At 33.2% G+C, this 25,450-nt stretch overlaps 1 protein-coding gene and 1 long non-coding RNA gene across 3 annotated transcripts; both read left to right on the top strand.

Annotated features, from left to right (window-relative positions):
* Positions 1-3,760: 3,760 nt before the first annotated feature.
* On the top strand, positions 3,761-4,136 carry LOC142237434 (uncharacterized). The gene is made up of 2 exons (XR_012722487.1): positions 3,761-3,865; positions 3,923-4,136. It is a non-coding gene; the product is annotated as an uncharacterized LOC142237434 (long non-coding RNA).
* Positions 4,137-5,525: 1,389 nt separating this feature from the next.
* tej (tejas) lies at positions 5,526-13,522 on the top strand. Of its 2 annotated transcripts, none has more exons than XM_075311112.1 (8): positions 5,526-5,774; positions 5,839-7,107; positions 7,165-7,287; positions 7,362-7,580; positions 7,638-7,856; positions 12,584-12,709; positions 12,790-12,830; positions 12,937-13,522. In XM_075311112.1, exons 1-8 carry the CDS (start codon positions 5,586-5,588, stop codon positions 13,175-13,177), a joined length of 2,427 nt encoding a protein of 808 aa, XP_075167227.1. In that variant the 5' UTR covers positions 5,526-5,585; the 3' UTR covers positions 13,178-13,522. The 2 variants fall into 2 exon arrangements, with proteins under 2 accessions (XP_075167227.1, XP_075167228.1); XM_075311113.1 differs by having other exon boundaries at positions 12,790-12,838; positions 12,937-13,087.
* The last annotated feature ends 11,928 nt before the right edge of the window (positions 13,523-25,450 follow it).

Below are 25,450 nucleotides of genomic sequence, written 5' to 3'. Positions count from 1 at the left end.
TTTTTTGAATTTTGTGACAGCTAAGAAAATATGTGAGAAAATGTGTTTTTCACGTCACAATCAACAGAATATGCAACTCTGTTTCTCAGGGCAATCGCAGCACTCTCGTTTGTTGGCAGTGCTGAAAATGCCCGTAATTTGTCTCTATGCGTGGCACTATTTTCACAACAGAATTCGAAGCCTTTTCGCACTTTTGCCTGTTTTTTTAGAAAAGAACCTAAAAAGTACATTTTCCGGGCAAAATGCAAAAAAAGTGCACATTTTTTACAAGAAAAGAAAACACCATTAGTAAGAATCTTAGGCCTAATATCACAGTTTGCCATACATCTATCCAATAGCTCTTCCATCACAATGTCGGCTACTATCGGAGATGCTGAAGATCCCATAGGTAAACCTTTTCTTTGTTGATAAATGTATGTGTATATATTTTGTATTGTGTATATATTTTCTTTTCTATTTGTATACGCAGAAAAATTTTCCCGATGAAGTCTTTCAATGAAAAGACGAAATATTGAATAAATAAAAATTAATCATCCAGACCTCGAGCTCGTTTTTATCAACAATTATCAATTGGTTTACTAATAATGTTTACGATATTTAAAGTTTTGTTGTTTGTTTTTTTTTTTCTTATTTGTTGATATGTTTAATAAGATCATTATTTATCAATTGGTATTGTAGTATATTATTATATATTTTATTTTTATGAAAATGAATAAATTATACAAAATTCATAGAATTTTGGCTTTGACTTTCAATTTGAATTGGGGATATCATTCATACAAACTTAAGGCCGGTACTATGTTCATTCTTGCGAAAAATTTCTATGGAAACCATTATTTCGCACATAGAAAGCGGCGTTTTTTTAGGTAGCTTGGAGCGCTATTTTACAGGCAGCGATATTGGATTAAGTTGGTGGTTGTTGTTTGTTTTTACAAAATAGCATTTTATTTTTCCTTGGGCAATTGATCTGCTATTTTGATCCTTTGTATAGTTTCGGAACAAAAATATGGTCCGTGTTTGATTTATAAACCCGCACAAATAGTTTTTAATAAATAAATTCTTTCTTAATTCACATTGCAAATGGCGCCGTGCTATAAACGTCAGAGTACCGGCCTTAAAGGCCGGTACTCTGTTCGGTTTTCGCGTTGAAACTCCATACAAAACCAAAAAATGCGAAAAATTTGCGAAATTTTTTTCCATTTGTGATACTTTGTTTTTTTCGTGTTGAAAAACTGACATTTATAGCACGGCGCCATTTGCAATGTGAATTAAGAAATAATTTATTTATTAAAAACTATTTGTGCGGGTTTATAAATCAAACACGGACCATATTTTTGTTCCGAAACTATACAAAGGATCAAAGGAATAGCAGATCAATTGCCCAAGGAAAAATAAAATGTTATTTTGTAAAAACAAGCAACAACCACCAACTTAATCCAATTACGCTCCCTGTAAAATAGCGCTCCAAGCTACCTAAAAAAACGCCGCTTTCTATGTGCGAAATAATGGTTTCCATAAAAATTTTTCGCAAGAATGAACATAGTACCGGCCTTTAGGTTGAAAAGTATTTGCAACGATGTTAATTTTGAATTTGACTCGCATCGAAAATTGTTTGACAAATTATTGAGTAGCGATGCATTTCAATTTGAGGATAACACTTGAGATATTATTGCTAATGTGTTGAATTTCACTGTTGAGGGTAATGTCTGTTTTTTGTTGAGAACGCGATTTTCTCAACTTGAATATTACCCTAATCCTTTGAAAAAATGTTTGAAAAATTGTTGAAATTTAGCATTTTTCAAACGTTTGTGTTTATTGGGATAATGTTTACGAATTTTAAAGCAAATGATCGCTATGAAAATTGTTAATAGGGCTGTTTTCTTTTTGCACTGGATGCAACATTTGTATGGGCTATCCAGAACATCGTTGCACTGGTGTTCTATCCAGAACATCTCATCAGTGCAAGTCGCGCCGATGTTGCCAGATTGTATTTTGATAAAGTGACGCTTCATCGATTCACAATAGCAATTGTGACTAATTTATCGAAAAACATGAAATTCAAAGTGGTACAGTATCAGAAATAATCGCAGCAGTAAATATTTATTACAAATTGGAGCATTTCATACATTAAAAATGCAAGATTTCACTTCTTTTCTGTGATTGTTTTTAAACAGCTGATGACAGTGTTGCATATTTTTGGAGATGTCCTGGATAAACGAGTACTCTGTTTTCTTTTAATCCTTCACGGCTTAGCATATCCAGTGCTAAAAGAAAACAGCCCTATTTATGGATGCAGCATTTGTATGGGCTATCCAGAACATCGTTGCACTGGTGTTCTATCCAGAACATCTCATCAGTGCAAGTCGAGTCGGTGTTACCAGATTGCATTTTGATAAAGTGGCGCTTTTTATATTCACAATAGAAATTTATTGTGACTAATTTATCGAATATCATGAAATTCAAAGTGATACAGTGTCATGAATAATCGCAGCAGTACATATTTATAACTATTTGGGCATTTCATACATTAAAAATTTAAGATTTCACTTGTTTTCTGTCATTGTTTTTAAACAGCTGATGACAGTGTTGCATATTTTTTGGAGATGTCCTGGATAAACGAGTACTCCGTTTTCTTTTAAGGTGGGTATTAAGTTCGAGTTTAGCCGCTAAAAACGTCTTTTTTCGCGATTACTTTTCTTTAATAATCCATGTTAAGGAATACAATCTTTGTGAAAATTTGCTTTGGGCTTTTCCCCATCAAGTTATAATAAAATTTGCAACAAATATGTATAATTTCATGCATTTTTCCTACTGATTTAGATTTCACTTTAGCGATTTTAGCGGCTAAACTCGAACTTAATACCCACCTTTAGTCCATGACTGCTTAGGGTATCCAGTGCAAAAAGAAAACAGCCCTAATATAGTAGCGAGCGGCTAGATCTTGGTTGCTAGTTTATAACGGAAATACAACTCCATGTTATACTTTGTTTTATCAATCGATCAGATTACATTTTAAAATAATAATCCGATCCACTTTTGCATTATAAATTCACAAAAATCAATTTAATAAATAAATTATTTCTTAATTCACATTGCAAATGGCGCCATGTTATGAAAATACTGACTTATCGATTTAAGGTAAGTACTATGTTCGCGGTTACTTTATTAAAACAGTTCAATATAAAGCAGATAAATTAACTCAGTTGATGCGATGTTTCTTGTTTCTCTAGATTTCGACAAGACTTTACAGGAATAAGTTTGTTTTCTTTTATAATTTCGATTATTTAAGGAAAAGTAATCGCGAAAATAAAGTGGTTTTCAACTCGAAAACCGAACGTAGTACCCACCTTTACGTCAGTTTTTCAACTCGAAAAAAAACAAAGTATCACAAATGGAAAAAAATTCGCTAGTTTTTCGCATTTTTGGTTTTGTATGGAGTTTCAACGCGAAATCAGAAAATTCAACACAAAATTGATGCCATCCTCTACAACCTAACCTCACCTAACATATTTACCGATTATTTTGTCACCAACGAATTGTCGTATCGATTGGACACACTGTAAGATTCTTTACAAACACAGACATTCCGTCGGGAAAAACTTATAGTCTGTGAAGGTCGGTACTATCCCTGCCAGCATTTCAAAGTTCCATTTCAACCTCATCGTTACCACAGACTCGTAAATGTCACTTCAACCATCATGAAAAGGTACATCAAAAAGTACATGCAAGTAATTTGCCATCCCTACTGTTAAAAAAGCCATTTTTTTTGTGAAACGCCAAGCGCAACCAGCTTGTTATATTTTAATTAAATAAAAACGAAAATAAAGTTCTAAAAACATAGATTATACGCTTAAAATTGTGAAAGGTATATTGGTGAAAAATTTGGTGATTTTCCAAATGGAATAAAGTGATTGTTTTTCAGATATTTTACAGACACGCTGCCTCCATGGAATAAAAACACTGGTTGATAGACGCAGCAACATGTAACTCGCTACTTGGAACTCAACATCATCATTAATGCCAAAAATTATGTTAAATGTAATGTGATAGTGGTATAAATGTTATATTTTTAAGAATTTGTAAATGTTTAATCAAATTAATAAATATCTAAACAAACGTGTTTTACTCGACCACAATGATTCTTTTACAACTATCTTAAAATGCACTTTTTCTGATTGTTTGGAGGGTCCCTTATTGGCGTCGTTCTAAATTGATCTATAAAGGCACCTAATAATTGCACTCATGCGAAACATTTTTGTAGTAACTTGGCGTGGTACAACTTCTCAATAGTGACGGCGCTTTTCCGACGAGTTTTTGATGTCGTATATGATTGTTTTCGACGTAGTGGGGATTCTCAAAAGAGTCCCCAAATTCAAAAAATGTTGGCAGGGATGTTCATTTTTGCGAAAAATTTTTATGGAAACCATTATTTCGCACATAGAAAGCGGCGTTTTTTTAGGTAGCTTGGAGCGCTATTTTACAGGGAGCGATATTGGATTAAGTTGGTGGTTGTTGCTTGTTTTTACAAAATAACATTTTATTTTTCCTTGGGCAATTGATCTGCTATTCCTTTGATCCTTTGTATAGTTTCGGAACAAAAATATGGTCCGTGTTTGATTTATAAACCCGCACAAATAGTTTTTAATAAATAAATTATTTCTTAATTCACATTGCAAATGGCGCCATGCTATAAACGTCAGTTTTTCAACACGAAAAAACAAAGTATCACAAATGGAAAAAATTTCACAAATTTTTCGCATTTTTTGGTTTTGTATGGAGTTTCAACGCGAAAACCGATCAGAGTACCGGCCTTAAGACGCATAACTTGACCACAATGATTCTTTTACAACTATCATAAAATGCACTTGGTATGGCAGTTTGAGGGGGCTCTTATTGGTTTCGTGCTAAGTTTATCAAAAAAGTCTCGAAAAAAATTGCACTCATGCGATAATTGATATAGTAACTTGGCGTGGTACAACTTCTCATGCGCTTTACAGATTATATTATTATCCAAATTATAATACAACGTTCGCATAATGCGCTTTACAGAATATCAGTTATTCCGGACGACAGTGCTCGTGTCGAACATATCCCATATAAAGCGCATTACAGACTATCAGTTATTCCGGACAGAATGTCGGTGTTTGTAAAGAATCTTACAGTGTGTCGGATCGATACGACTTATCGGCGATGACTAAATAATCGGTAAATGTGTTATCGATCCCATAAACATGGAGCAGTATCGATTATGCCTTCGAACTTAACTTATAATGTGCACAATATATGGGATATGTTCGACACGAGCACTGTCGTCCGGAATAACTGATAGTCTGTAAAGCGCATTATGCGAACGTTGTATTATATTTTGGACGGCGCATTAGGTATTTCAATTTTTGTGTGTATGCCTGGTCCGTTATTTTTGGACAACTGACATTACCTAGAAAAAGCGCAGTGCGGAAGTTTCAGAGTTGTATTTATGGGAACATTTGGCAACTCTTGTTATTGCATTGCAAAAATCAGCTGATTTCTGGAATGCCATGTTTTGGGGGAGCGCGTAGTAAATTACCGGTATAGTAAGAAATAAAATGGATGTAGGATTTTTAAAACAAGTGAAAGTTATATTGAAGTCACTGGTACTTTCGTATCCAGAGAAAATTACAATAGACCAATTAAATCGGGATTATCGTGATGTTGAAGGTCAAGATATACCTTACAAGAAGCTGGGTTACAGAACCTTGGAACAGTTTTTACGGCAAATACCTGATACACTACTTGTAAGTACACATGGATATAATAATGGTCTCTTTGAGTTTATATGAGTATGTATGTTCCCCTTAGGTTGCCGGCACGGGTCATTCGGCTCTGGTGTTTTTTGTGGAAAATGAGAAATCTGCTCACATACATAACATGATTATGGGTCAGAAGAAGTCACGACCCAGGAACAGAAGTGCGAGATCAAGAAACAAACCAAATTTGCGCACATCGCATGTTTACAGAAATCATAATAGTGACGGTCGTAACAATAATAAATTCAATGCGGCTGCCATGAACAATCAACGCCCGAATGGTGGACAACAACTGTCAGCATTTGATATAACCAATAGGAATTTATCCACTAGAAAAGTGACGGTGAGAGATATACCACCAGTTATGCAAAACATTGCTCAGATACCGATTAGAGCAAATGGACCTTGTTTATCTCTACCCCATGTAAACAGAATGCCATTTGCCGGTGCAGCATTGCCCCAACCAAATGCTATTCAAAAACAAATGCTTGAAATGACGGCAAAATTAATTTTGGCACAAACATCGAATCAGAAAGTGAATAATATCACAAATTTCCGTGTAAATGAAATTAAAACACCTTCAACACATCCAACGAGCAATAATGTGGTATCACCAAGTTTAAGTAAGAATGAAAATAATCTAACCAGTTGTCCAGTTGTTCGTGTAAATGAAATTAAAACACCTTCAACACATCCAACGAGTAATAATATGGTATCACCAAGTTTAAGTAAGAATCAAAGTAATCTAGCCAGTTGTCCAGTTACTCGTTTAAATGAAATTAAAACACCTTCAACACATCCAACGAGTAATAATATGGTATCACCAAGTTTAAGTAAGAATCAAAGTAATCTAGCCAGTTGTCCGCCCCAAAGTAAAGAGGTCAAATCCCAGACATGTGAAGAAGTAAACAAAAAATTCGAAGAACATGTGCGACAATTACAAAGTTTGATGAGCAACTCATGCCATATATCACCTACTCCAGCAAAAACAGTGTCATTTTGTAGTGAAGTTAAGAACGATACAAAGTCGCCAAAACCAAGTGATTCAACTGATGCACTGGCTGGTGTCAGACCACCTAAACCAAAAGTGAATATATTCCAAAACCTTGAAAATGAATCTCAAGACATCAAAAAAAGCAAACCCATAAAAGATGTAGAAGACCAAGATAATCTTTCTGCTAATACTGAAATGCCCGACCGAAAGTCGTTGAAAAGAATTACAAAACGTGCAGAAAGTCCAGCTAATGCTTTCAAAAAACTGATGGATATTAATGAGGAAAATGTCGATGATATTGATGAAGCTGTTCCACAATTTGCAGCCGTAGGTATTCCTAAACTTCGAAGTGCTTTGATAGTAATTGTGTTTCTCATTTTGTAGAATAGCCGGGTTTTCCGCTTGGACTTACCAAAATACACTGTACCATATGGCAAAAAGATTGATCCCTGTGATCTACCAGACGATATAGAAGTTGGCAATTGTATAAAAATATTCATATCTGAGGTTTGTTTTACATTGGAATTGTCGAGAAAATGCATAAAGAGAGCAATACAATCCTTTTTGTCTACCCTTTTCAGATTCATAATCCCTTTAGATTTTGGTTTCACATACACAAAGACCATCATGAGTTGGATGCTTTAATGCATAATATCGAGCGATTTTATGCAGCATTGAGCCCCAATGAATTGCGTATACCAGTTGTGTGCCTTAATCCTGGTCAAGTATGTGCAGCATTATTTAACGATATGTGGCATAGAGGAGAAATAGTTGGTCCTGCTTCCAGTAATAAAGTTAAGGTAATTTTCGAGGCTTTTTTCTTTAAGGACTTTCTAATAAATTACACCGTCTCTTAGGTTTCCTTTGTTGATTATGGAACTGTTTGTGATGTCGATATTACGAATATCAAATATTTGTGTTCATGTTTTTCACAACTACCCGCTCAAGCATTGAGAGGTTCTTTATCGCATATAAAACCACGTGGAATGCATTGGAGTCATGAATCCACACAATATTTCCTATCGCTTGTATCGGAATTGATGCTTTATGCAAAAATAACCGAAATTGATCGAGAGGTAAATATTGTGTATTTAAATAATCTTCCTTACTTTCCGTTTTGTTCTTTTGTTATTAAAAGATTTATAGGAAAACTCTTTTTTTTTACGAAATTCATAATCCATTTTTTTTTTTGAAAAATTTTCAAACAATAATTAAAAAGTCAAAATCGATCGATTGCTTCATGATTTTTATAAGACAATAAATCGATTTTGATCAAGATGAAAACATGAAAATATAGATTAATTGATTCGAGCCAATTTTTTTTTTTTTTTTTTGAATGTAATAAGTAATCGATCAGATGTAGTTAGATCATTAACGGCCATTTTCATGTAGCTCCATTAGGCTTTAACTGCCAGTTAACAGAAAGAAAAATGGAAATATCATTTTTGTGGTTAATTTTAACTGAAAATTTTTCAGCAGTTAAGTTTCTAATTGGCATATGGAATATATACACAAGATGACAGATATGTACGTATCAAGGTTTAAAAGTTCGTTAGCTAACATAGCACTAGCTTCATTAAAATGGGGGTAAATATTGTAAATCAACGTCCACATAGTTATATGTACAGGGTATAATAAGTTTGTGCATTTGTATGTAACGCCAAGAAGGAGTAATCATAGACCAACCTTTTAGTATACGGATCGGCTTAGAATTAAATTCTGAGTCGATTTAGCGATGTCCGTCTGTCTGTCTGTCCGTCTATCTGTCTGTCTGTTGATGTATTTTTGTGTGCAAAGTACAGCTCCCAGTTTTAGTCCGATTGTCCTAAAATTTGTTATAGGGTCCTGTTTCGGCTCAAAGACGATCTCTATTGATTTTGGAAAAAATCGGTTCAGATTTAGATATAGCTACCATATATATTTTTCACCGATCTGGTCATAACTGGCGTGTATATCAACCGATCTTCTTCAAATTCCGTACATCCGAATATTTTATGGGTCTCGAAAAACTTGCAAAATATCAGCCAAATCGGTTCAGATTTAGATATATATAGCTTTCGCCCGATTTACCCTCATATGACCACAGAGGCAAATTTTTAACTCCGATTTAGTTGAAATTTTGCACAGGGAGTAGAATTAGCATTGTAACTATGCGTGCCAAATTTGGGTGAAATCGGTTCAGATTTGGATATATCTCCCATATATAGCTTTCGCCCGATTTGCACTCATATGACCACAGAGGCCAATTTTTTGCTCCGATTTAGTTGACATTTTGCACAGGAAGTAGAATTAGCATTGTAGCTATGCGTGCCAAATTTGGTTGAAATCGGTTCAGATTTAGATATATCTCCCAAATATAGCTTTCGCCCGATTTACACTCATATGACCACAGAGGCAAATTTTTAACTCCGATTTAGTTGAAATTTTGCACAGGGAGTAGAATTAGCATTGAAGCTATGCGTGCCAAATTTGGTTGAAATCGGTTCAGATTTAGATATATCTCCCATATATATGTTTTTCTGATTTCGACAAAAATGGTCAAAATACCAAAATTTTCCTTGTAAAATCGCCACTGCTTAGTCGAAAAGTTGTAAAAATGACTCTAATTTTCCTAAACTTCTAATACATATATATCGAGCGATAAATCATAAATAAACTTTTGCAAAGTTTCCTTAAAATTGCTTCAGATTTAAATGTTTCCCATATTTTTTTACTAACATTGTGTTCCACCCTAGTGCAATAACCGACTTAAATTTTGAGTCTATAGATTTTGTAGAAGTCTATCTAATTCGGTCCAGATCGAGTGATATTTAAATGTATGTATTTGGGACAAACCTTTATATATAGCCCCCAACACATTTGACGGATGTGATATGGTATCGAAAATTTAGATCTACAAAGTGGTGCAGGGTATAATATAGTCGGCCCCGCCCGACTTTAGACTTTCCTTACTTGTTTTTTACATAAGATTGGCTGAATAGAAATTAGGCTGAAAAATGCATTAGAGCTTATCTATTGAATTCCGATTTGATGTCGATAAAACAGACTCCTCTATGGGTGAAGTAAAGTGTCGACAATAACAACTGATTTACTATTTATCGAGTGGAAATTCTGTAAATCGTTCTCTATTGTTGACGTTTCACCAATAAAACTGCTTTATCGGCACACACGAATTTTGACAATTATTGGTAAAATGTATTTAAATTACCAATAAAAACTTAATTTCTCTACCATAACATTTATAGATTATTAATGCGGCACAATAGGGTTACTGCATTACCGACATTAATCGTCGTTGTGTTAGATTCGTTAAAGTAAAATTAAACGAAAGTATTCATTTTAAATCTAACAATAGAAATCATTTAAGCTGTTGTCGATAAAACAGTTTTATAAGGGAAAGTATAAGATAACAATAAATTGAATTTTCACTAAGTTTATCAGGCGGGACTTTAATTTAATTCTGGTATGCATATTTAGCAAAAACAAAAAAAAGTATATACGGCCGTAAGTTCGGCCAGGCCGAATCTTATGTACCCTTCACCATGGATTGCGTAGAAACTTCTACGAAAGACTGTCATCCACAATCGAATTACTTAGGTTGTGGTATCTTAAAACTTCTTAACAATGTATTGTAAATTGTGAGTTAGTCCATACGAATTGAAATATGGGGATCGCTTATATGGGGGGCTATATAGAATTATGAACTTGATATGGGCCAATTTTTGTGTGATTGGTGATCGATTTATCTGAGGGCTATATATAACTATAGACCGATATGGACCTAGTTAGGCATGGTTGTTAACGGCCATATACGAGGACAATGTACCAAATTTCAACTGACTCAGATGAAATTTGCTCCTCCAAGAGGCTTCAAAACCAAATCTCGGAATCGGTTTATATGGGGGCTATGTATGATTACGGACTGATCTGGACCATTTTTGGCATGGTTGTTAAATATCATATACTACCACCACGTACCAAATTTCAACCAGATCGGATGCATTTTGCTTCTCCAAAAGGCACCGGAGGTCAAATCTGGGGATCGGTTTATATGGGGGCTATATATAATTATGGACTGATATGAACCAATTCCTGCATGGTTGGTGGATACCATATACTAGCAGCACATACCAAATTTCAACCAGATCGGATGCATTTTGCTTCTCCAAAAGGCACCGGAGGTCAAATCTGGGGATCGGTTTATATGGGGGCTATATATAATTATGGACTGATATGAACCAATTCCTGCATGGTTGGTGGATACCATATACTAGCAGCACATACCAAATTTCAACCGAATCGGATGAATTTTGCTCTTCCAAGGGGCTCCGGAGGTCAGATCTGGGGATCGATTTATATGGGACCTATATATAATTATTGATCGATTTCGACCAATTTTTGCACGGGAGTTTGAGGCCATATATTAACACCATGTACCAAATTTCAACTGAATCAGATGAATTTTGGTCTTCCAAGAGGCTCCGGAGGTCAAATCTGGTGATCGGTTTATATGGGGGCTATATATAATTATGGACTGATATGAACCAATTCATGCATGGTTGGTGGATACCATATACTAGCAACATAAACCAAATTTCAAACGAATCGGATGAATTTTACTCTTCTAAGGGGCTCCGGAGGTCAAATCTGGGGATCGATTTATATGGGACCTATATATAATTATTGATCGATTTCGACCAATTTTTGCATGGGTGTTTCAGGCCATATATTAACACCACGTACCAAATTTCAACTGAATCAGATGAATTTTGGTCTTCCAAGAGGAGTTCAAATCTGGTGATCGGTTTATATGGGGGCTATATATAATTATGGACCCTTGTGGACCAATTTTTGTATGGTCATTAGAGACCATATACAAACACCATATACAAATTTCAGCCCGATCGGATGAAATTTGCTTCTCTTAGAGGCTCCGCAAGCCAAATCGGGGGATCGGTTTATATGGGGGCTATATGTAATTATGGACCGATGTGGACCAATTTTTGCAAGGTTGTTAGAGACCATATACTAACACCATGTACCAAATTTCAGCCCGATCGGATGTAATTTGCTTCTCTTAGAGCAATCGCAAGCCAAATTTGGGGGTCCGTTTGTATGGGGGCTATACGTAAAAGTGGACCGATATGGCCCATTACCAATACCATCCGACCTACATCAATAACAACTACTTGTGCCAAGTTTCATGTGAAGCTATCTTTCGTTCGGAAGTTAGCGTGATTTCAACAGACGGACTCAGAATTTCACCATTACCCAGAATATATATACTTTATGGGGTCTTAGAGCAATATTTCGATGTGTTACAAACGGAATGACAAAGTTAATATACCCCCCGTCCTATGGTGGAGGACGGGGGGTATATTAACTTTGGCACGTATTTCTTACGTAATCGATAATAACGCCCACTCAGTGATAAGAGAGAAGTTCACCAGTGGTATCACAATGGACTAAATAGTATCCAGTATCAAAAGTGTCGATAATGCTTTATACGAACATTTTGCCAAAGATAAATATTGCGTTACGGAAAACATGTTTTATGGGTGAAATGTGGCGATAATTACAAAAACTTGTATTTTCACAATTTTTTCCGTGTATGTACGCCGACACAATAGATGCTTCATTCCGATTTCCCTACCAAAAACATTTCTTTACAGTTACATTCCGGTCTTTAAACAGAAAAATTCTTAAGGGATTCGTTTAATTGTATATAGTAGATAATAAAAAATTCCTTTAAAATTGGATTAAAATAAAATTGCTTAATATATCTTCGATATTTTATTTCCAGAATTCAGTTTTCTATATGATTTTATGTGATACCCATGACCATGAAGTTCTACAAATAAATAAACATTTGGTTGACAAGAAATATGCCCTTTATAATGAAGATTGGCAAGAATCAAGATTTGAACAGGTATATAATCAGATAATTTAATAGTTTAATTATTTTTGTTTTAAGATTTTTTTAAAATAAATATTTATTCTATTTTGTAGAATGGAGAACGAATACGCCATCCTCGTGAAGATTTTCCTACGTGAGATAGCAAGTTCCATTTCCTTACTATTGTTGCATTTCCATCCCCACTTTCTACAAAGTCTACAAAACTCAACTTGTTTGTTTTTTTCTTCTGTTTGAAATAGGTTCGATATGATCGAGTCCGGAGAATATCCAAGTTTTATGGAATTATTGGATCTTCAAGAGCGTGGCATTGACTATGAGCTTATTTATGATCGTATTATTTTTGATAAATGTGCCGTTTTGAATAAACAAGATAATGTTCCAGACACCATACGCAAGTTACCATTTTTTCTCTTAACTAGCAATCCATTCCGTCCGGATATTATTTTGGAACTCGCCACAACGTCAAAGAACACAAATTGATTTGAGTTCATCTGTTAATTGAAATAAAATGTAGTTGTATGTTTACATTAGTATTATTGGTCTCATTATTTAGTTTTAAGTATAAATTTAATGCCGTGGTATATCAAGATTTTATACCAACCATAAAATAATTGGTTATGTATGGTTTACAATTCAGTTTAAGTTTTATTTTTGATTCCTTGGATTTTGTGTTTGACCTGAATAATTGTTTAATTTGTTTTATGATTGACATTCTTTATTAGTTTTTCTTTTTTTTAATAAGCTTTGTTATAGAATACGCATTTTAGTTTTATATAAATCGACAATTTTTTAATATACTCAATAAAAGATACAATTCAATTGAAATTTATTGAAGACAGTGTTTGAAATGTAGGTAAAGTTAAACGTCCCAAATGTGGACACTTAAATTTTGTCCAAATTTGGGAGGTGCCCACTTATCAGAGTTTAATTTTAATGCGATAATATAACAAAAAATTTCCACTTTTGAGAGGTATCCGAGGTATTCAGAATGTCCAAGTTTGAGAGATTTCTCTGTATCCATAAGGTATAACAGTTTGTTGATGCGCCACACAAAAAGAAAACGACTAATTAATTTCAACTTAAAATTTCAATTTAAATTTTGGAATTTTAAATTAAAAATTTAATTGATCCAACAAATTTCTTAATTAAAACAAAATCACAAAATTTAATTGTAAAGGCCGATATGCACCTCTAGCGAAAATTTTCGCTACCCATAAGAAATGCATTGCTTATATTGGCTAACGAAAATTCCGTGCGGTGTTATTATTATCGATAACTGTGTTATTGGCACGCAAGCGAAATTTCCGCTAGAGGTGCATACTGGGCTATTCATTTTTTAGTTGATGCTATAACTTTTGTGATTGAAGAAATTTCAATTAAAATTTGAAGCGAAAAATATATCCAAATACAGTCAAACCTCTTGGAAATGGATACTCACAGTAGCCGAAATTTTGTCCATATTTGGAAGGTGATGAAACGATATAAACTATCCATAATAACATGGAACAATATACAGCTATTTCGAAAATTTGGGAGCCACCGTGGTGTAATGGTTAGCATGCCCGCCTTGCATACACAAGGTCGTGGGTTCGATTTCTGCTACGACCGAACACCAAAAAGTTTTTCAGCGGTGGATTATCTCACCTCAGTAATGCTGGTGACATTTCTGAGGGTTTCAAAGCTTCTCTAAGTGGTTTCACTGCAATGTGGAACGCCGTTCGGACTCGGCTATAAAAAGGAGGTCCCTTGTCATTGAGCATAACATGGAATCGGGCAGCACTCAGTGATAAGAGAGAAGTTCATCACTGTGGTATCACAATGGACTGAATAGTCTAAGTGAGCCTGATACATCGGGCTGCCACATAACCTAACCTAACCTTCGAAAATTCTTATATGTCGATAAGGGTGTTTTCGACAACTGGTCTTAGTAATATTTCGTTGGGAAATTTGCCTATACTTATCACAGTTTTCCCTAGATATGAATACCGAGTTAACGATGATATAATATAGACGGTCGATAACAACATAAAACTTTAAAAAATGTGTTTTCGATAGAAAAATGGCCAAGCGTTTCTCATTCTTGTAGAGCGGTCGGTATTCAGCTAAAAAATTCGTATGATATGCCGATAAGGATGTTTTATCTTGTATTTCTTAGGAAATTAAAAAAATTGAAAATTGCTTATGCATTTCTTATGGGTAATAAGTGTTCACTAGAAATGAATACCGGGCCTTTGGTGAGACAATGTAAACGGTCGATATTAACAATTTTCTTTAGAGATGAATATCTCGCTTATAATTAGGTAATATAAACTGTCGATAATAACATGTAAACTTTAAAAAAATCAGATTTTCGATAGAAAAATGACCAAGCATTTCTCATCCTTATATACCGTTATTCAGCGAAAATTCGGATGATATGCCGATAATGCTGTTTCTTAGAAAATTAAAAAGTCGAAAATTGCTTATGCATTTCTTATGGTTAGTAGAGTGTTCATCAGAAATGAATACCGGGCTTTTGATGAGACAATGTAAACTGTCCATAATAACATGGAAACTTTAAACAATCGATAAGAATTGGGTTTTTGGATAGAAAAATGGCCAAGTGTTTCTTATTTGGGAGATGTCCACTTATGTGTTCACATAGGAAACGTCTCATGAAGATTGTCCACTTTTGAGATGTTTCCGGTTATCAGTGGGACCAAGGTTGACAGAGTAAACCCTCTACGACGAACTGTTGACACATATTTCGATTAGAGTTCCTGCTGAATGCTTAGTACTATATTCATTTCTGCGAAAAATGAATAGTAGCCTGTATCACCTTGAATATGGTCCCAAGAACAAGGTTGTTAACTTATTTGTGCGAAATAATATGCAAGCCTATTTTTCCGTGTGGAAATTCCATAGTTTCATTAATATGTGTTAGAGAAAACCTGAACCCAAAAATTTCGTATTTATTTCGCGCGAATGATTTTTCACACGAAACGTTGTATAACAGTTGTGAGCAGCTGTTTAGTTTTCCCCTCCTGTAATATGTGGTTACATTGTGCAAGCCAATAAAATATAAGTTTTATCCTGTGTTTCTTAAAACATCAACAATCGATAACATTGTTTCAGCTAAAATTACGTAAGGAATATTGCCGGTACAGTAAACTTTTCTCCAGAAATAAATACCGGGCTTATGATGAGATAATGTAACCGGTTAATAACATGGTGACTTTAAAAAATCTAGAAAAAAATGATTTTCGCTAGAAAAATGACCAAGCAGTTATTTCGCTCGAATGATTTTTGTATGAAGTATAACAGTTGTGAGCAGCTGTTTATAGTTACACTGTGCAAACCAACAAGGCAGTTTTAACCTGTGTTTATTAAAAGATCAACAATCGATAATACTGTCCAGCTAAAATTACGTAAGGAATATTGCCGGTGCAGTAAACTTTTCTCCATAAATAAATACCGGGCTTATGATGAGACAATGTAAGCGGTCGATAACATGGTGACTTTAAAAAAATCTAGAAAAACCTTATTTTCGCTAGAAAAATTACCAAGCAGTTACTTCGCGCGAATGATTTTTATTTGGAGTATAATAGTTTTTCGCACGAAAAGTTGTATAACAGTTGTGACCAGCTGTTTAGCTTGGCCCTTCTATAGTAGTTCCACTGTGTAAGCCAATAAGGCCGTTTTAACCTGTGTTTCTTAAAACATAAACAATCGGTAACACTGTCCTAGCTAAAATTACGTAAAATTCCCAATGCGTTTCATAATTTCATATACCGTGTTCCTTATGCGCTTTACAGACTATCAGTTATTCCGGACGACAGTGCTCGTGTCGAATATATCCCATATATTGTGCCCATTATAAGTTAAGTCCGAAGGCTTAATCGATACTGCTGCATGTATATGGGTCGATAACACATTTACCGATTATTTAATAATCGCCGACAAGTCGTATCGATCCGACACACTGAAAGATTCTTTAAAAACACCGACATTACGTCCGGAATAACGTCTGTAAAGCACATTAAAACATCATCAATCGATAACGCTGTTCCAGCTAAAATTACGTAAGGAAAACTGCCGGAGCATTTCATAAGGGCAGTAAACTTTTCTTCAGAAATAAATGCCGGGCGTTTGATGAGACAATGTACAAGATCGATAACATGGTGACTGTTAAAAATCTATAATGCGCTTTACAGGCTATCAGTTATTCCGGACGGAATGTCGGTGTTTGTAAAGAATCTTACAGTGTGTCGGATCGATACGACTTGTCAGCGATGACTAAATAATCGGTAAATGTGTTATCGATCCCATAAACATGCAGCAGTATCGATTATGCCTTCGGACTTCACTTATAAAGTGCACAATATATGGGATATGTTCGACACGAGCACTGTCGTCCGGAATAACTGATAGTCTGTAAAGCGCATAAAAAACCTGATTTACGCTAGAAAAAGTACCAAGCAGTTATTTCGCGCGAATGATTTTTATATGGAGTATAGCAGTTTTTTTTTTCGAACGAAAAGTTGTACAACAGTAGTGAGCACCTGTGTAGTTTGCCCCTCTTATAATAGTCCCATTGTGTAAGCCAATAAGGCCGTTTTAACATGTGTTACTTAAAACATCAACAATCGATAACAGTGTCCAAGCTAAAATTGCCAGTGCATTTCATAATTTCATATCCAGTGTTCCTTAAAACATCACCAATCGATAACGCTGTTCCAGCTAAAATTATGTAAGGAAACTTGCAGGTGCATTTCATAAGGGCAGTAGACTTTTCTCCAGAAATAAATGCCGGGCTTTTGATGAGACAATGTACACGGTCGTAAACATGGTGACTTTTGAAAATCTATAAAAAACCTGATTTACGCTAGAAAAATGACCAAACAGTTATTTCGTGCGAATGATTTTTATATGGAGTTTAGCAGTTTTTTTTTCGCACGAAAAGTTGTACAACAGTGGTGAGCAGCTGTTTAGCTTGGCCCTTCTATAATAGTTCCACTATGTAAGCCAATAAGGCCGTTTTAACCTGTGTTTCTTAAAACATCAACAATCGATAACGCTGTCCAAGCTAAAATTACTTAACATTGCCGGTGCATTTCATAATTTCATATCCAGTGTTCCTTAAAACATCATCAATCGATAACGCTGTTCCAGCTAAAATTACGTAAGGAAAACTGCCGGTGCATTTCATAAGGGTAGTAATCTTTTCTTCAGAAATAAATGCCGGGCTTTTGATGAGACAATGTACACGGCAGATAACAGGGTGACTTTAACAAATTTATAAAAACAAAAACTGATTTACGCTAGAAAAATTACCAAGCAGTTATTTCGCGCGAATGATTTTTATTTGGAGTATAATAGTTCTTCGCACGAAACGTTGTACAACAGTTGTGAGCAGATGTTTCGTTTGCCTTTCCGGTAATAGTTACACTGTGCAAGCCAATAAGGCAGTTTTAACCTGTGTTTCTTAAAACATCAACAATCGATAACACTGTCGAGCTAAAATTATGTAAAATTTCATATCCAGTGTTCCTTAAAACATCAACAATCTATAACGTTGTTCCAGCTAAAATTACGTAAGGAAAACTGCCGGTGCATTTCATAATTGCAGTAAACTTTTCTTCAGAAATAAATGCCGGGCTTTTGATGAGGCAATGTACACGGCCGATAACATGGTGACTTTAAAAAATCTGTAAAAACTGATTTTCGCTAGAAAAATGACCAAGTAATTATTTCGCGAGAATGATTTTTATATGGAGTATAGCAGTTTTTTTTGCACGAAAAGTTATACAACAGTTGTAAGCAGCTGTTTAGTTTGCCCCTCTTATAATAGTCCCACTGTGTAAGCCAATAAGGCCGTTTTAACCTGTGTTTCTTAAAACATCAACAATCGATAACACTGTCCCAGCTAAAATTACGTAAAATTGCCAGTTCATTTCATATGCAGTGTTCCTTAAAACATCATCAATCGATAACGCTGTTCCAGCTAAAATTATGCAAGGAAACTTGCCGGTGCATTTCATAAGGGCAGTGAACTTTTCTCCAGAAATAAATACCGGACTTATGAAGAGACAATGTACACGGTCGATAACATGGTGACTTTTAAAAATCTATAAAAAAACTGATTTACGCTAGATTGATTTTTATATGGAGTATAACAGTTTGTTTTCGCACGAAAAGTTGTACAACAGTTATAAGCAGCTGTTTAGTTTGACCCTCTTATAATAGTCCCACTGTGTAAGCCAATAAGGCCGTTTTAACCTGTGTTTCTTAACACATCAACAATCGATAACACTGTGCAAGCTAAAATTACTTAAGATTGCCGGTGCATTTCATAAGGGCAGTGAAATTTTCTCCAGAAATAAATACCGGACTTATGAAGAGACAATGTAAACGGTCGATAAAATTGACAATTTAAACAATCTATAAAAATCAGATTTTCGATAGAAAAATTACAAAGTAGTTATTTCGTGCGAACGTTTTTTTATATAACAGTTTGTATAACAGTTTTTCGCACGAAAACACAACTTTATTACTAGGTTTTATAGCTAAACAACTTGTTAATATAAGCAATCCCTACTATTGTGTATTTGTCATCTGTTAGTACATCATCTGTTAGCACCTATTTATTTTGCCCTACCTGCAATAGATCTGCCCTGTATTTGTTTACAGAAAAAAAGACAAATTGTAAATATTTTTTTTATTTTATAAGGCAAACGCTGTCCTTCTGGTTTTTATTAGTTTACGTGTAATAAAATACAAGATATTTTTTTACATTTTTTTGTTTCTTTTTTTAATATTGTTGTTTTTGCTTACAATTCGAACAAATACAACTTGCAGTTTGTTTTTATTCAGTTGTTGTTATTGGTTTTAATATTTTTTTTATTTTTTATTCTGTTTATGTTTTTATATGTTTGCTTTTCAATAAAAAGACTTGTTTTGTCTAAGCTAAAACAAATAATAACAATTAAGGATAAATACAAAAACAAATAAAAACTATATAATAAAAGATATACATACATGAAATGAAATAGCTTCAAATAATATTTCTAAAGAATTGAATAAATATAATAACAATGATATATTTTTAGCAAGAGTGATAAATACAATAGAAAATTATTAATAATAATCCGGGTTTTAGTACAAATACTAAGAATTAAAACAATTACTAAAATTTAAATAAAATAAAATATTTATAATGTTTTTTGTTTTTTTTATATGTATAATAACGAGTTAAACAATTTAAACTATTCGTCGTTATAGTTGTATATGTTATTGTTTTATTTTTATTTTTGTGTTTTTTTTCTTTTTTTTGTATATATAAAAGATAATAAATAAAATTAAAATTCTTTATAACTTAGTGGTGAGTTAAATCATAATTTGATTTTTTTTGTTCTAATTTAGTTTTTATTATAAGATGTCAGTTATGTTTTGTTTTTGTAAGTTCGCTATATAGTTTTCCTTCTGCTTTATTTAGTTTCTTTTGATACATTTTCTTTGTTTTTCATTTTTTTGTTGGTAATTGTGTGTTTCCTAAGTTGTTTTTTTTGTATTTTTTTGTTAATATTTTTATATAACATTTTTTAAGTTGCCGCTTTTTTCTACAATGTGTACTAAAAACAAATGTGTCATGCTTTTTATTTTCTCTTGGGTTTTTTGTTTTGCAGTTTATAACAATGAATAGTTGGTTTGGTTTCTCTATATATTTTCATATATGTGTATGTTTGTATTTATTTAATATATTTGTTTTGTTTATTTCATTTCATTTTTGTTGATTAATGAATTTTGTTTTGTTGTGGCTGTTGTTGTTTTTTTGGGGAATTTTTGTTTTTCTTTTTCTAAAAATGTTAGTTGTCTTGATTTGTTGTTCTTTTGTATATATATATATATTTGTTGATTTTAATGAAAATAATTGTTCTTTTTTTATTATTATTTTATTTTATTTACTTTTTTATAGGAAATTTATGTTTGTTGTCGTTTTGTAAAATGTTTATAGGAGGGCTAGTTTTTTTTATTATTGGTTTATGTTTTAATAACATGAGAAAGTTTTTGTGATAGGCTTTTAGGGGTTTTGGATTTCGAGGAATAGGATCTAGGGATTTTGGAATTGAATGATATTATAAAGGCGTCATATAATTTTTGATAAGTTCGGAAGTTTTAAAATAGATTAGCTAAATCAATATTTTTATTTACTATTTTCTATTAATATTATAAAAAAATATTCTAACGCCTTACAATATCATAGTAATACCTGTATTGCTTCAGTGATGAGAGACATGAGAATTAAGCAACTCAAAACTAATCAAAATATGTAGAATTTGTGAAAGTATCCATGTAGCAAAAAAGAGAGATAAATGTTCGAAACCGTAACTTTTTATTATGGCGAGAAAAAAATTGCTAATATACTGTACTCATTTTTTTTACAAATAAAACTAGTTTTTATTTGTTTTGAAATTATCAAAACAAGCCAAGCCATATGATGTCGTAAATGTTAAGAATATTTAAAAAAATTCAAATTTCTTACTAGTCTCCTGGGCTAGTGAAATTATACTCGCCCAAATTTACATCAAATTTTTACCAATGCCAATAAAAATATTCGGTTTCGAACAGGCCCTTATATGAAACAGTTCGTAATAAAATAATAAAAAAAAATTGTTTGTAACATTTGCAAAAAAAAATTCGTTTCGATAAAACGGCTTTGTAAAAAACAAATAATTTTAGTCGATAACAACGACCAATTTTATATTCTTTAGCATTTCTTATGGGTAGCGAACACTTCACTGGAGAGATAGAAAAAAGCCAAGCATTTCTCATTGCCGTTGTATCATAGTAAAATAAAATTCACTTAAAGGCAGGTATTGCAAAAATGTTTGTTGCAAGCCAATAAGGCTGTTTTATCCTGTGTTTCTTAAAACACTAACAATCGGTAATATTGTCCAAGAAAAATGTGGTTTTAAAAAAATTGTCTATATATTTCATATGGGTATCACAGTTTTCCCTAGCTATGATAAGACAATTTAAACTGTCGATAACAACAGTTTAAACTTTAATAATTAATTTTAAATAATCTATAAAAATTGGATTTCCAAAAGAAGAATGACCAATAATTTCTCATATCCAATAAGACAGTTTTATCCTGTGTTTCTTAAAACACTTACAATCGGTAACATTGTCCATCTAAAATGTTTGTTAGGAAAATTGTCTATGCATTTCATATGGGTATCACAGTTTTCTCTAGAGATAAATATCGGGCTTATGATAAGACAATTCAAACTGTCGATAACATCAGTTTAAACTTTAAATAATCTATAAAAAATTCGATTTTCGTTAGAAATGGCCAATCATTTTTCATATCCAATAAGACATTTTTACCCTGTGTTTCTTAAAACACAAACAATCGGTAACATTGCCCAACTAAAATGTCGTTAGAAAAATTGTCTATGCATTTCATATGGGTATTGCCGTTTTCCCTAGCAATAAATACAGGGCTTATGATAAGATAATTTAAACTGTCGATAACAACATGGAAACTTTAAATAATCTATAAAAATTTAATTTTCGGTAGAAAAATTGCCAAGCATTTCACATACCCAATAAGACAATTTTATCCTGTGTTTCTTCAAACATTAACAATCGGTAACACTTTTCAACTAAAATGTAGTTAGGAAAATTGTCTATGTATTTCATATGGGTTTCACAGTTTTCCCTAGAGATAAATACCGGACTTGTGATAAGGCAAAAACTATCGATAAAAAAGTGTAAACTTTAAATAACGGATAAAAATTTGGATTTTCGATAAAAGAAATGACCAAGCGTTTCTCATTATTATAGACCGATATACTACTATTGCGAAAATTCTTATGCCGATAAGACTGTTTTATCCTGTGTTACATAGAAAATTAAACTATCGAAAATTTCCTGGGCATTTCTTATGGGTAGTAAAAGTTTTCGCCAGAAATGAATACCTGACTGATCAATGTAAATTGTCGATAATAACATGGAAACTTGAAATAATCGATAAATTTTAGATTTTCGGTAGAAAAATGGCAAAGCATTTCTCATTCATATAGACCGGTATACAGCTATTGAGAAATTTTTTTTATATGCCGATAAGACTGTTTTATCCGGCGTATCTTAGAAACTTAGACAATTGAAAATTGCCTTTGTATTTCTTATGGGCAGTACAATTTTCACTAGAAATGAATACTGTGCTTATTCTAGGATATTCTCGATAACAACATGGAGAATTTTAACAATCGATAAAAAAATTTGATTTTCGGTAGAAAAATGCCAAAGCATTTCTCATTCTTATAGATCGGTATACAGCTATTGAGAAAATCCTTATGTCATGTCGAATGTCTTCAAACATTAACAATCGGTAACACTTTTCAACTAAAATGTAGTTAGGAAAATTGTCTATGTATTTCATATGGGTATCACAGTTTTCCCTAGAGATAAATACCGGACTTATGATAAGGCAAAAACTATCGATAAAAAAGTGTAAACTTTAAACAATCGATAAAAAATTGGATTTTCGGTAGAAAAAATGGCGATAAAAAATTGGATTATCGGTAGAAAAAATGGCCAAGCATTTCTCATTCTTATAGACCGGTATACTACTATTGCGAAAATTTGTATGCCGATAAGACTGTTTTGACCTGTAGTATTTAGAAAATTAAACTATCGAAAATTTCCTATGTATTACTTAAGGGCAGTAAAGTTTTCACCAGAAATGAATACCGGACTGGTCAATGTAAACTGTCGATAACAACATGGAAACTTGAAATAATAGATAAAATTTGGATTTTCTGTAGAAAAATGGCCAAGCATTTCTCATTCTTATAGACCGGTATACAGATATTGAGAAATTTTTTTTATATGCCGATAAGACTGTTGTTTCTATAGAAAAACAACATTCTTAGTTTCTTAGAAACTTAAACAATTGAAAATTGCCTTTGTATTTCTTATGGGCATTAAAATTTCCATTACAAATGAATACCGTGCTTATGCTAGGATATTGTCGATAACAACATGGAGACTTTTAACAATCGATAAAAAAATTGATTTTCGGTAGAAAAATGCCAAAGCATTTCTCATTCTTATAGATCGGTATACAGCTATTGAGAAAATCCTTATGTCATGTCGATAAGGTAGTTTTATCCTGTAATGCTTAGAAAATTAAACAATCGTGAACACTGCCTTAATGAAAATTTTGTGAGGAAAATTTACAGCTATTGTGAAAAATCCTTATGTCATGCCGTTAAGGTAGTTTTATCCTGTATTGCTTAGAAAATTAAATAATCGAGAACACAACTTTAAAGAAAAAATTGTTGGGAAAATTGGCTATGTATTTCTTATGGGTATTACTTAGATTCCTAAGAGATGCATATCGAGCTTATGGTAAGACCATGTAAACTATCGTTAACAACATCTCCTATATAAGCTGTAGCAAACAGACGTATGTAAATTTGATTATTTAATTCTGGCATTTATCCAGTATTAATCCTTATGACACATTTAAAAAACAAGATGCTTATACATTTCATATGGATATCACAGTTTTCCCTAGATATGCGTTCCGCGCTTATAGTAAGACAATTTAAATAATCGATAATAACATCTCCTATATAAGCTATGCAAATAGGTAACTGTAAATTTTTATTATTAATTGATAGTGGTATTTATCCAACTATTTCGAAAATAATGCCATCCATATGCGAATTTCTTATAAAATGTCGATAAAGCCGGTTTGTTTATGAGTTTCTTAGAAAATTAAACAATCGAGAGCACGGTTCTAACGTTTTCCGTATAGACGTATACCAAGCTTATGGTGAGACAATGTAAGCTATCGATAACAACATCTCCTATATACGAGATATCAATTTATTCCTCTGAGGACCATAAGGAGTGGTCTCACACGTAATGTGCCATGCATTGCGGTAACAAAACACCAAGTTTGTGTCATTGAGTTAAACATAGAATCAGACAGTGCTCATTAAAAACTAATTTAATTATGCGATGGATATCACAGTTTTCCCTAGATATGCGTTCCGCGCTTATAGTAAGACAATGTAAATGATCGATAATAACATCTCCTATATAAGCTATGCAAATAGGTAACTGTAAATTTTTATTATTAATTTCAAAACTAATGCAATCCATATGTGAAATTCTTATAAAATGTCGATAAAGCCGGTTTGTTTATGAGTTTCTTAGAAAATTAAACAATCGAGAGCACGGTTCTAACGTTTTCCCTATGGACATATACCGAGCTTATGGTGAGACAATGTAAGCTATCGATAACAACATCTCCTATATACGAGATATCAATTTATTCCCCTGAGGACCATAAGGAGTGGTCTCACACGTAATGTGCCATGCATTGCGGCAACAAAAAACCAAGTTTGTGCCATTGAGTTAAACATAGAATCAGACAGTGCTCATTAAAAACTAACTTAATTACAAGAAAAGCCAATGAAGTCCCAGCTTAGTCTATTGATGGATAAAGCAGTAGACAATATTTGTACCCAAGTTCATGACGGTGCGACAGTTTTATTATATCTTCATTAGGAGCTTAAATGCAATCAATCAATAACAAATTTTCGTTACGCTAGCTGGAATTCCATCAGTGGTTATTATATCGACATTTCCGCTAAGAATGCTTTTAAACCAAAATTGTAGCTATCAATAGGAAATGCTTGTCTATGTAAGGCAATGATTTAGGATGCTTAATACAAACAAAAATACCCTTAAATT

Source organism: Haematobia irritans, chromosome 5, assembly GCF_050003625.1.
Source record: "Haematobia irritans isolate KBUSLIRL chromosome 5, ASM5000362v1, whole genome shotgun sequence".
Taxonomy (NCBI): Eukaryota; Metazoa; Arthropoda; class Insecta; order Diptera; family Muscidae; genus Haematobia; species Haematobia irritans.
The sequence above is the reverse complement of the archived record's forward strand: the minus strand, read 5'-3'. Positions and strand labels throughout refer to the sequence as shown.

What these genes read in the sequence shown, in the direction of transcription:
- tej (XM_075311112.1), top strand. Translation starts at nt 5,586, where the DNA reads ATGGATGTAGGATTTTTAAAACAAGTGAAAGTTATATTGAAGTCACTG. An exon ending in TAAAAATATTCATATCTGAG is followed by an intron (nt 7,288 to 7,361) that starts GTTTGTTTTACA and finishes TACCCTTTTCAG; the next exon opens with ATTCATAATCCCTTTAGATT. An exon ending in CTTCCAGTAATAAAGTTAAG is followed by an intron (nt 7,581 to 7,637) that starts GTAATTTTCGAG and finishes ACCGTCTCTTAG; the next exon opens with GTTTCCTTTGTTGATTATGG.